The following is a 12663-nucleotide window of genomic DNA, read 5'->3' as shown; positions in this document are numbered from 1 at the left end:
GGGGAAATGTTCTCTACAGGGATTTGCCAAATCAATATGCAGAAAATGCAATCTGTGCGTCTGTCAAAAAGGGGCACAGAGGACACGTGCCACATCTTCCATGTGTTAAGTTGTTAATGTCCGGAAGTGACACCGAATGGTGCAGCCAGCACCCAACCGACTGTGTGAGAAGCAGCACACACACCACTGGCGACAGCCATCCCTTCAGCGTGCAGAGTGTTAGGTACACACAATTACTCATCGTTTGCAACATCACAAGATTAGAAACAGCACAGGTCTGCCCTGTGGACACTAACAGATAAATTATGACATATACGAGGAGAAGAGGAAGTAAGTAAACTTTACCAAAATAGTGCAGGTATCTTTGTGTGCCAGTATTCAACATTCATGCTGCCCCTTTAAACTGTTACAGAGTGTCCTATGTAACACATAGTGTAACATATACAAATATTCTGGTATTAAAATGCTATCCCATTGGAGGGCCAGGGATTTAGCTCAGTGGTTTCACCGCCTGCTGCGCAAGCACAAGGACCCGATCTCAATCCCCGGTACCAATAAGTAAGTAAGTAAATAAATAAATAAATAAAGGTATGCCATTGGAAATATACCACTACGTGAAAAAAATCAAGGGCTAAAAACACATGCACAATATGCTATCTGTGTTAAAAGGAAGAAGAGAGAAAATGCATGTTCGTATTAGCTTGCATTGGGACACAAATGAATGCAGTACAGGGAATGTGAGGAAAAGGAGGCTGCAACAGAACAGCTGGAAGGAGGAGACTTCTCCACAAGTGTCTTCTTACACTGTTCTCTTTCCCTGGTAAAAATGTATTCCCCATTTCAAAATGTTCCGCTTCAGATGTATTTTTAATACCCTAGTCAGGGAAATACTGAGCCTGATTCTTTATTACATGTCCGCATCCCAGAGTCTGTGAGGGCTCTGTCCAGTGCCCGCAGCAGGGTGTGGAGCCATCAGTAATCTCTTCCCGACTCGAGGCTCAGCCCAAACTCGGGGGGACAGGGTCCACTAAACCCATCTCTGTGGAAGGGGAGTCAGAACAGAACCCAGCGGGAGAGCCCAAGGGAGGCAAAGGCAGCTGCGCACGGGGAAGAGGAGGTGCACAGCTAATTCTGCTGAACAGAGTGGTGCTGGCATCTTTGTGCACCGGTGTCCAATATTTACTTTGCCTTTTTAAACTGTCCTCGAGTATTCTACATTATGGCTATATTGTAACTTAATTCTATGTTTGTACAAAATTATATAAATTATAGAAAACTGTATCATTTTAAAAATTATGTGCCCAGGGCCAGGGATTTAGCTCAGTGGTTTCGCCCTCTGCTGCACAAGCACAAGGACCCGAGTTCGATCCCCAGTACAAAAAAAAAAAAAAAATTATGTCCCCAAACGGAAATCTTCATGTACCTGGCATTTTTCTGCAAAACAGCTTCTCAGAGGTAGCACTGATGACCACTCAACTCGTACACTTTAATTAGATGCAGTGAATAAACATTAAAAAGTACTCAATATTATCAGTCATTAGGTGAATGTAAAATAAAATCCCTGATAGTTCAGCAATAGTTAGATAAGAGTAAGAATAAAGACTCAGATCAAAGATCTCCATATCATGTTGGTAATTTTTGAGAAGACACCTGGAGTACACTGTCTATTAGTTTTTAACCACAGCTATGCCAGCGTACGTACTGAGTTTAAGAAGTGAGAAAGTGCTCAGGAAGGACCCACACCAAAATAGTCACTGTTACCCCACTCCAGGGCCTATGAGGCCGTGGGGAGGAGGCCTGTAGACCTGTGATGTTACTGTGGGGTTTAAGGCAAAGGCGATCTGTGCTGATAGTACTTGCTCATTTAAAACACAATTATAAAATCAATCCACTGAACTCTGTGTATGAAGCCTTCTCAGAAAAAGATTACAGTACATTAACTTCCAAGCCTAGTCTATACCACTTTTATGATAAAACAGTTTGAGAGAGGCCAGCCACTCTTTTTCTACTTCTCCAGGGTTCTCCACCCTACCCACGGGAGGAAATTCAGTTGAATTTAATAGAACTGGCAAGAAAAGAAAAGAGTCTAGAATACACACCACAGGTGTGAGCTAAACTGAACATTAAAAATCATAAACACAGCTGGGCTGGGCAGAGTGGTGCATGCCTGTAATCCCAGTGCTCAGGAGGCTGAAGCAGGAGGATCACTGTGAGTTCCAGACCAGCCAGAGCTTTAGGCACAGTGCGTTCAAGGCCAGTCTGAACTATACAGTGAAGCCCTGTCCCAAAAAATAACAATAATAACAGCTGGGCACAGTGATGCACATCTATGATACTGGTGTTTATGGTGACTGAGGCAGGAGGACTGCAAGTTGGAGTACTATCTGGGCAATTTAATTAGACCTATCTCAAAATTTAAAAATAACAAGGGGCCAGGGACATAGCTCAGTGGTAGAGCACCTCGCTTTCAATCCCAATACTTCAAAAAAAAAGACAGAAAGAGAGAGAAAGAGAGAGGAAGAAAGAGTAAAAGCAATCTGTTCAAACTGATGAAAGGATAAAGTCAGCACACAGCATTAGTTCTCAACACTGAGGTAGGAAAAACGACCTCCATCTGTATGCTGCTTCTAACACCAACCGCCCCTCAGCACTAATCTTGTTCCTCTGGAAGAGAGGATGGCGTCTTCCGTGAGCTGGATCTGGACGACTCTGGAACGGCTGCAAGGTGCTAAGAAGCCAGGGAAACAGAGCCTCCTCAACAAGCGAACCATCAGCTCTGCTCCCCGCTCTCCTGCCAGCCACTCAGGACCTGGACGAGGAGGTGACATTCCCAGGCCACCTCAGGCTCAGACCAAGGAAGGCACCCACCAAGAGCCAGGAGCCAGGAGCCCAGCCACACACAAGCCCACCAGGGGCCTGGCCGGCCGGCTCTGCACTCTACACACAGCTCTGTTCCCCAGTTCAGCACCAGTTCCGACGCAGGAACTTCAAAGACCTCAGGACTTGTCTTTAAAGACCAGCTGGCCACTCCGGAGGAGCAGGGTCCTGCAGAGGCCTTGTGGCCCCAGGTGTGGACAGCCTCCCTGGAACACTCCTCCCCAGCTTCCCCTGGTGGTGCCCCCTGTGCTCCCAGCACTGTCCTAGGCCAAGTGTGACGCTGCCATCACACTCGGCCCCTGCAAGAAGGGCAGGCGTTCTGCACTATTTTAACTAGGATGTCAACCAATAAAATGGTGGCAATCAACAAAATACTACTGTGATTTAAATAAAGTGGTCAGTGCAAAATAAGGCACAAACTAAGATTTTTAAACAATATGTATTCATTTTTCCCCTTTAAACAACTTGTCGTTTTACATCACGCACTGCACAAGGTACAAACTCAAGTGAGGGCTTCCAAGTGTGAGGACAGAGCCAAAGCAGCACTGAAGACGGCACTGAGAGCAGGAAGCAGGGAAAGGCAGCTCTCCAGCAGCCCCAAGGCCACTTGCAGAACCTCCCTTCCCCGACATTTTCTAAGCACACACAGAACTCATCCACAGGGCAGAAAGGAGACAGAGCCTGAACGTCCAGTACCTGGTGAAGCTCGGGTTGTGCTCTGTCAGGGCCACAAGCAGCTTCAGCGAGTAGGCGGGCACCGGGTCGGGCTCGGTGAGGATGTGTTTGTACCTGCGGGGACAGAGAGGATGCTGGGTAACGCGCCCCAGTGGGACACAGCCCCGCGGCCACAGGCGCACACCTGGACACGAGTGAGGAGCTGCGGTGCCTGCAAGGCTGCAAAGCCAGCCGCCCCCTCATCCTCCCCTGCCAAGGGGACGACCATGCTGACTGGCTGCAGCCAGGGGCCACGAAACCACCACGGTCACCGCAGAGCCAGAAGAGAGCAGGAGACCGTGGACTTCACATCCAGGTGGGCTCTCGGGACGCCCCCGCCCCGAGCTTCAGAGAGCCCAGCACAGGCTACGCATGGTCAAGATGCGGCTCAATCACCAGGGACAAGGACACAGGCAAAAGGCCGGAGGCTCCACGGGCCAGTGTCCTCATGTGCTCCACAGTCCATACACCTCTCCACAGAACACTGCAAATCCGGCGCGTGTGGGCTCCTCCAGCCCACAGAGGCCGAGGGAGACTCAGGGGCCGGGGTGCTCAGGGGCTGGTGCACAGGGGAGACCTGCTGGCACCCCAAAACCCCAAGCTCCCAGAAGAAAAGTGGTATTCTATGAACCAGGACACTCGGTTTCAGCCCTGGGACCCTGGTCAGTTAAGTGTGACCAGGCAGGCTCCGGGAGGCCAGGTCCCTGCCAGCGGGCCTTCCAAGGTCAGCAGCCTCAGGCCTGCTACATTCTCTCTCCCTGCACAGCATTCCTGTCATTAGTGTTTTAAAATCCCATGGAGTAAAACTGGAAATGTCTTCACCACATTTCCCTGACAGTGTTCCTTCTGTCCCCCAAGTCCTCTGCCAGGCGGAGGTTGCTGCCTGTGCACAGTGTCGTGCCTGCTTCAGGTCAGCACTGGGTAGCTGCTCAATGGACAGCATCACTGAGTGGGTCGGTGAGCAGACAGCCAAACGGATCAGCTTCATGACCTAATTCTCCAGAACAGTCAACAACTAAAGAGGGAGAGAAATCTCTCTGAAAATCCAAAATGGATATTTAAAAACCTGTGACATGAAACGCATGCTTTTGCTCTAGAGCACAGGGCCCAGGCTCTCGGCGCTTGTTTATGCTCCTTTTGGAACTCATTTTGTAACAGGCTTAATTACACAGCCTCTCAGCCCAGAGCCATTAAAAAGGAGCCAAGGAACAAGAGGAGAGGGACAATTACAGGAAGGCAACCTGAAAATTACAAGAAATGGGACTTGAAAGCATAGGAAAAACAAAAGGCAGAAACCCCACAACTCCAGGCAGAGGCGGGCCTTGAAGACAGGCCGCTCCCACCCAGGGGACCAAGCCCGCAGCAAGAGAATGTCAGGCCGGAGCAGAGTTCTGTTGAAGGAGCCAGGAAGTACCATATCTTAGAAAGGGTGTTGAAGTTTTTAAATTTAAACAAAGATTTGCCCCTGTATGACACAGATGAAATGCTAACCACTCATAATAAAATTATAACAAAATCATTCATACAGCACAGAGAGCAGTATGTTAAGAAAATGCGACACAACAAAGCTTGAGTAATGTCAAGAAAAACAAAAACATTAGGAAATCAGCCAATCTATTCTACCACAGGAATAAGACAAAAGCCAAGTAAACATCTGTAAAAATGATGCCGTGCTTGATAAACTAACATTCAAAATAAATTTTCTTTTAAAAAGCAAGAGAGCAGCAGATTAGAGACAGAATAATCAGTTCCTTTCTCTAATGATTTTTGCAAAATACAAAGCTCTTCTAAGTCGGGGGCCCCAAGAACATGCTCACATGCCCAAGCTTGCTAGAAGGACTCAGAGAATTCAGATCACTTACACTAACTGTGGTGCACAAGTGCAAAAGGACATGTGGTAAAAGCACCAAGGACAGAGGCCAAGTCCTGGAGAGGCCAGGCAGGAGCTCACAGTGGCTGTGTCCAGGGCCCAGGCAAGGGCTGGGCCTTCCAGCACTGTGCACAGTACTATCACCGGAGCAGCTCGCCAACCTCCGGTCCAGCGATTTTACAGGCCAGCCACTGCTCACGGGCTCAGTCTGCAGCCCTGCAGGGCCTGGCTGTGTGCACAGCCCAAGGCACCCATGTCACTTGGGGCTGGAATGTCCCATCTGGTGCCCCCGGGCACGGTCCACAAAGACATCCTACCTGGCAGCTGGGGCTCAGGCAGAGCAGCGCCTCAGGGTGGCCTAGGACTCAGACACCCACACCCTCCATGTTAACGAACACTCTGCCTGTGCATCCGAACAGGGAAACAGAGGCACTGCCCTCGAAGACAGCAACGAGAGGGAATGTCCTCATCCCCGTCCTCTGCCAGCATTTCGAAAGTGTGCGTCAGGGAGTTTCTCAGAGAAGCAAGGTTGAGAAACTCCCTATAAGTTGCTCACCACCCCAGGGACCGACCCCACTGGACTTTTTGAATGACCAACAGAAGAGGCCACAGCCTACATGAAGTGATCTCTTTATTCTCAGGCCTGTGTAGAAAGCACAAGAAAAAAGTGTTTTGAAATATAATAGAAAAAATCCTCAACAGAGCTACAGAGTATTTTTCAAATCAGGCTTAACAACAAGCACATCGTCTACACTAAGGAAGAAGGCACCCTGAATTACTGGCTGCACCAGACGCAAATTGAGCCTCTGGTCACCCAGCCTTGAAACAGGAGGGGGTGGAGCCAAGCAGCCATGCAGAATCCGCCCCCAAAAAACGCTTCCGTTTTCCTCTCCTGGGAACACTCAGCACAAAATTCACAATGAGTGTGTTTAGAGTACAAACACAGAGCGTATTTTGGTTTAAATCAGAGACAGCTCTGCAATGGTCAGCACTCTTGCCAAAAGTATGCTGTGATTCTGTCCACTCATCTTCTAGAGAGAGACAAGGCAGCTACTCTGATCACGTGGGTCCTGCACTGCACTGGACACAGCTTGGTGAATGGATGGATGGATGGATGGATGAACGGTATGTCTCCGCTGGGAACTGCCTCGGAGAGGATGACCTGGCAGGCATGCTGGCACCCTGCACCCGGCTGTGGGCTGAGGTCACTGTTGACCTCACAGAGGCCTGGCCGAGGGTCCCCGCTCCCCACTTTTCGACCTCTAGGGTCCCTTCTGACCAAGGAGCCAAAGCAGCTGAACCCAGCTGAACCCTGAAACCATTTACAGTAAATTCCTAGCCACTGGGAGAGAAAACTCTTAAAAACCACAGATTCTCATGGGCCGGGGATTTAGCTCAGTGGTTCCACCGCCTGTCTCGCAAGCGCAAGGACTTGAGTTCAATCCCTGGTACCAAAAAAAAAAAAATCACACATTCTTGACCCAAGGCTCTGAAGACCAGGCAGTCCTCACCTCCTCGTTCTCCATTTCCAGTCCGAAAATAAACAAATCCCGACCTTACGGAGTGCCTGGGGGAAGCAGCACCCACTGGGGAGGCCGAGAAATGGAAACAGCTGTCCAGAGGCTCCAGATCACGGCCAGGTGCCCTTCTGAGGGTGCAACCAAGAACTGGCTCTGGGAAGAGAGCATCTGTGTCCCGCTTTACAAAGAGAGGCAGGGGGGACGCCGAGTCCCAGTGAGGTCCACTCTACACAGATCAAGCTGCAAGTTCCCCTTCCAGGCTCCAGGGGTAAAGTGTAGAACACAGGGTGGGGAGAAGCGATTCCACAGCATGCGTGGGAAAGGTGAGGAAGGTCCTGCCAAGGGAAAGCTGCAGCGCATTCAAAACTGCAGCAGCTCTTAAGGATGGAGGTGCTCAAAAGGCACTGGACAGGAAAGAGTAACTCAGGTGAGACTGATCGGCCAGGATATGCCTCATGAAATGCATCCCTGGCAAATTAAACACTGAAGTTAAAATTTACAACCTCATTAGACAACAATGAATAGATCTACACATATTCCTGGGTGAGAAGATGTTACTGGTGTTGGCATGACAACAGATGTGAAATGAAGGAGAAAAATATTTATAAAGTCTTTAAAAATTAAATATTTCACAATGGCAAGATCACTACCAACAAACCTAATGAGGGAAAAATTATTTGCAGAATATTGGCAAAAGAAAGAGTTAATACTCTCACTACAGTCACCTGTTCCTTAACAGTAGGATGCATTCTGAGAAATGTGTCCTGAGGAGACTTTGGCAGTCTGAGCATCACAGAGTACTCGTGCCCAAGGGAAGAACTCTACGACGTCACACGGCGGTACAATCTCATTGGACCCCCACAGATCTGTGGGCACTGCTGACTGAAACATCATTATGCTGCACATCACTATGGTGTGTAAACAGCCACTGCCAACCAATAAACACTACAAGAAAAATGAACAAATCCAGTACAGACAAGAAAAGTCCTCAAGGGCCGGGGATTTAGCTCAGTGGTTCCGCCACCTGCCTCGCAAGCTCAAGGTCCTGAGTTCAATCCCCGGTACCAAAAAAAAAAAGTCCTCAAAAAGTCCAAGGGAAAGGAGCACCTATGTCACTGATATCTGAAGTAATGAAAGTCAGGGCTAGCAAGTGTATGGCAAAATGGGCAGTTCCATAAAGAAAGCGTTGGCAGAACATATCAAATGCCTTTAAAAGATATATAAATTTCAATAAGTAACTCCACCCCTAGAGCTTCAACGAAGAAAGTAAAGATGGAGTCATAAACAGTCTGGTAGCACCTATACAACAGTGAAAATACTAGACATCTGTAAGTGGGAATTGTCCAAATGAGACTTGGTATAGCTATAAATCTAGGTGTCACAGCTTGTATCTAGATGTCCCCCAAAGCCTCATGCACTTAACATAGGTGGGCCTTTAGGAGGTGGTTGGATCTAGGGCATGTGATGCTGGGATTAAGGATATGTGATAGCTAAACTGGTTTAGCATAGCTCTGGGTGTGGATAACGGAAGGTCCAACCTGGGTGTGGGTGGCATCAGTCAACAGTCTTGTAACCTGGATGGAATAAAAAGGGACAGAAAAGAAAGCTTCTTGCTGCTGCTGCTTCCTGCCTACCCTGCCACAGACTGTTTCCCCTCAGTGATGCCCCTCTGCCAGGCCACCCTGCCTTGGAGCCAGCTGACTATGGACTAAACCTCTACAAACTGTGACCCTAAGTAAACCTTTCTGCCATAACTTTGGGTGTCAGGTATCTTGTCTCAGCAATGAGAAAAATAACTAAGACAGCAGGTAAAGAAGACAAGCAGATTACAGGATAGCCAATAAAACTGTGCTCTACAAGGAGCAAAGACAGTCACAGATATAGATACATCGTGATGTCTGAGGGTTAACAAAGAGAGACAGATTGCAGGCAAGTGCTTTCAGAAAGTCCAAAGTGAATCTTACCAAGAAGAGAGAAACCACGTGATGAGCAGGAAGATAATAATCTGAAATGAGAGGCAAAGGGTAAAACAGAGAGAGTCTTGGATGGCCAGGGAAATATGGTAATATTATTATGCCTTGCAATGGAGAGAGAGAAGGTTGCTGAGCAAGGACTGACAGGAGGAAGATAACGTGTTTAAGGCAAATGTAGCAGACTGCAAGATGGACCCGAGGCTTGAGCTGCCTGGAGGCTGACTGGGCTGCTAGACAACAAGGTCTTAGGGTAAAAACCTACCTTCCGAGAAAACAGGAATGTCTGAGGAGAGGCTACGAAGAGGGGTGGATAACACACTCTCCCTGGCACTCTAATGCAGTCTCTTCCAGAATTCGAACCAGGCAGCATCCTGAGTCTACCCTAAACTTTAGAAGGCAGGATACATAGCTTGTAAATTGCTATTATCTCAAGGGCTTCACAGGCGTGTGATTTGTATGTGCCGATTCTGCAATTCGCTGGCACTTTGCATGATATTTACTTATCAACAGTCACAGGGGCACCTAAGTGCACAGAGAAATGCACATTCACGTGGGAAGATCATAAAGATGTATCACACAGAGATGCCTCTGAGTAAGAGAAACACAAGCACGACTTCAAAATACATGTTAAATGCAGTTTGGGATACTAAGCCCTGTTCAATCAGACCAATCGCAAGTTTTCATAGCAGCAGCAGGAGTGCTGAAAGAAAGACAATACACACTCCAGGTTAACAAAACACATGCAGAGAAATGTACTGGCTGCATTACTCTGATTCAGAGGGCGCAGTGACATTCATCTGTGTCCCAGGACTGACTAACTCCCAATGATCCCAGTTTACACTTCCCTAGGTCTAGGCAATGGGGTGAGGGCAGACGTGCACCCACTAGGCCGACACAAAACACAAGTAAAAGGAAAAGATAGAACATCGTGATGCTGCTTTCGGATGCAAAAAAATCATCTAAAGAAAGGTCGAAAATGAAATACTCTGTTCTGTTCTGATTCTCATCAAAGATGGCCAAGTTTACACCTACTTCAACTCAGCATTCTTGTGGCTAGGGAGACAGAGCAGCAATATGGTTCCGTCCTTGGTCCACAGGGCAGACAGCCTTGAGGACACTGTTCCTCATACAGCAATACAACTTACAGTGTCCTGCCACTAGCAGAACCCATCTACAAACTCCAATTCTAAAAGGAAGCACGATTCTGATTTGTAAGGAATAGATTCTTTCTCAGCTTCCAGAAAACAAACTGTAATAACTGGAGTCATTACGGCCCCGATAATTCTACAGGTCACAAGAGAATTATAAAAGGAAGTCTGTGCTCACATTCCCCAGAGAGAAACTCTGAATGCCGAAATGTCATAAAGACATTGCGAGCACATTCGTATCAGCATGATCTCTTTTCAACACAAAACACTCAAAGCTAAAAGAAACTATGAGACTAAAACGCATATTCACAAAATGCTTCCAGTCTAGCAAAGGCAAAAACAGGTTTTCCCACGACTTGGTTTGTCACCCACCACCCCCCAACGACCCCACCTAAAACACAGTAATCCCTCCCTCACTGTTCTGCTTCCCTTCACACTGGTCTCCGATTCTTCCCCCTAGGGCTCAGGACCAACTGACATCACCCACATGTTTATGTGATTACTACTTGGCCTCCCCCGGGAATGCACGCTTGCTGAGGGAGACAGAGGCAGCACTGTCCACCGGGGCATCTCCGGGCCCCGGAACCTGGAAGTCACTGGCATGTATTTACTAAATGACCTGGGAAAGAAGAAGGTGTGAGGGAGAAAGGAAGTTCCTTAACCCACGACCTAGTGCAAGTCAGAACACAGGCATCCTCCAACAGGACTGGGCTAAGTCTCCACAAGCCGTGCAAGGTGAGAACAAGCTGAAAACAACTGACCCCGTCCGGCCACTGACCACCCTGGCTTAGGACACCTCGTCCTCAGCAGCTTCGGTTGTTCTCTTCTGACCCAGGGAACTGGGAGCTGTGGTTCTCTGCTGCCCAGCAGCAGCCCAGGAGAGGACCGTCCGCCTATCCCAGTCCAGGGAAGGCTAGAATCTCAGAGCTCCAAGTGCGGTTTCACTGGAGCGCACACTGCTTTCACTACCATCAAGTCCAAGTCCCGGGTCTCCCTGCACTTCCACTCGTGTGAATATTAAAACGTCCCTCCCCAGAACAGCACAGCGCTTCCTGAAAAGGATCTAGTCCCAGCCACAGTCAAGCACTAAGCGAGAAACGGCCTCCCCTCATACAACTCTTAGCAGGCAAAATGTTCAGATAATCAGCATCAGGACCGAGATTCCACTGATAATGACTTTGATATTAAACTTCTGAGAGGTGCAGACGTTAATTAATAAGGTCAATTTGGGCTTCAGTTGCATTAACTACTGCCTCTTCATTTCTGCGTAAACCTTTCAAATTAAATCTGGTCTCTCAGCTGAATAAAAATCATGGTAATTTTCTGAGGAAATGTGATATCTTTCTTCCCAGAAAAGAATAAACCTTTTCTCGTTAATTACACAGATAAACTCGGTTACAGTACTGGCATTCCCACTACCCTAACAGAAGGAAGAAAACCAGAAAGGAGGTAGAAGGAGAAGAGAAGATGAGGGCACCCACACCAGGTTCAGAGCAGGCCAAGCTCTGAACCCAAACCTACGAGCCACAAGACAAGGGCTACAACAGCCAGTGTCAGGTACATCGTCGTCGATTAGCCGAGTGTTCCCCAGGCTGGAGACAGAGGAGGACATCAGAGAGACCTGGCTGAAAGATGGAGGAGGCTGCAAGCAAAACCCTACACACTGTAAGGACATGAGACATGAGATGGATATGGGTACCACAGTCCAACAACGACAAAGTAGGTTGAGTAATCACCCCAAAATATATGTCTATGCCCTAGCCTTGACAGCCTGTGAATGTGACTGTCTTAGTTGCTTTCTCATTAATGGGACAAAATACCCAATACCCACAACTTAAAGAAGGAAAGGTTTATTTCAGCTCACAGTCTGTAGAGGTTTCGGTCTATAGTCAGCTGGCTGCAAGGCAGGGTGCCATGGCAGAGGGGCATCACAACAGAGAAACAGTCCATGGTGTGGCAGGCAAGCAGCAGCAGCCTGCCTTCCTTCTGTCTCTCTAGAGTCTATCCAGGCTATAAGCCCAATTGGTGTCACCCATTTCCAGGCTGGAGCTCCCATTACCCACACCCAGAGCGGTGCTAAACCAATTTAGTTATCACACAACCAGGATACAGCTGCCTCCCAAAAGCCCCACCAATGAGCACATGAGACTCTGGGGGATATCTACATACACACCATAACAGTGACCTTACATGGAAAAAAGGGGCTCTGAAGATGTAGTTAAGGATGTCAAGATACGGTCACCCTGAGCCGCACACAGTGGTGCCCACCTGTACTCCCAGTGCTGTGGGAGGCTGAGGCTGAGAGGGTCACAAGTTCAAGCCAAGCCTGGGCAACATAGTGACTTAGTGAGACCTTGTCTCAAAATAAAAATGGAATGGGGTTATAGCTCAGTGTGAAGGCCCTGAGATCAATCCCCAGCTCTACTACCCCCCCCCCAAAAGGCAAGATCACCCTGGATTTAGGATAGTCCTAATCCAACACAGGTGTCCTCACAGGAGAAAAGCAGAGGGAAGTTTGAGATGAAAAATCCAAAGGAGAAAGACAAGTGACAATGAGGAAC

General features: G+C 48.2%; 1 protein-coding gene across 12 annotated transcripts in view; it reads right to left on the bottom strand.

Moving 5' to 3' along the window:
• The window catches only part of Ulk4 (unc-51 like kinase 4), a 379759-nt gene that overhangs the window by 218077 nt on the left and 149019 nt on the right, over positions 1-12663 (bottom strand). For 11 of the 12 annotated variants that reach the window (XR_015451092.1, XR_015451093.1, XR_015451090.1 and 8 more), the window contains one exon: positions 3574-3666. The exons of the other annotated variant lie outside the window; for it this stretch is intronic. Coding sequence is in view for 6 of the 11 variants with exons in the window: in XM_004835115.3 (XP_004835172.1) it covers positions 3574-3666 (93 nt within the window). In the remaining 5 variants the exon portion in view is untranslated. The remainder of the gene's footprint in view (positions 1-3573; positions 3667-12663) is intronic. 12 annotated transcript variants of the gene reach the window in all.

The sequence above is a fragment of the Heterocephalus glaber genome, unplaced genomic scaffold (assembly GCF_053883595.1).
Source record: "Heterocephalus glaber isolate CG9 unplaced genomic scaffold, H.glaber_assembly_v1.0 deba00001175, whole genome shotgun sequence".
In the NCBI taxonomy this organism is placed as follows: domain Eukaryota; kingdom Metazoa; phylum Chordata; class Mammalia; order Rodentia; family Bathyergidae; genus Heterocephalus; species Heterocephalus glaber.
The sequence above is the reverse complement of the archived record's forward strand: the minus strand, read 5'-3'. Positions and strand labels throughout refer to the sequence as shown.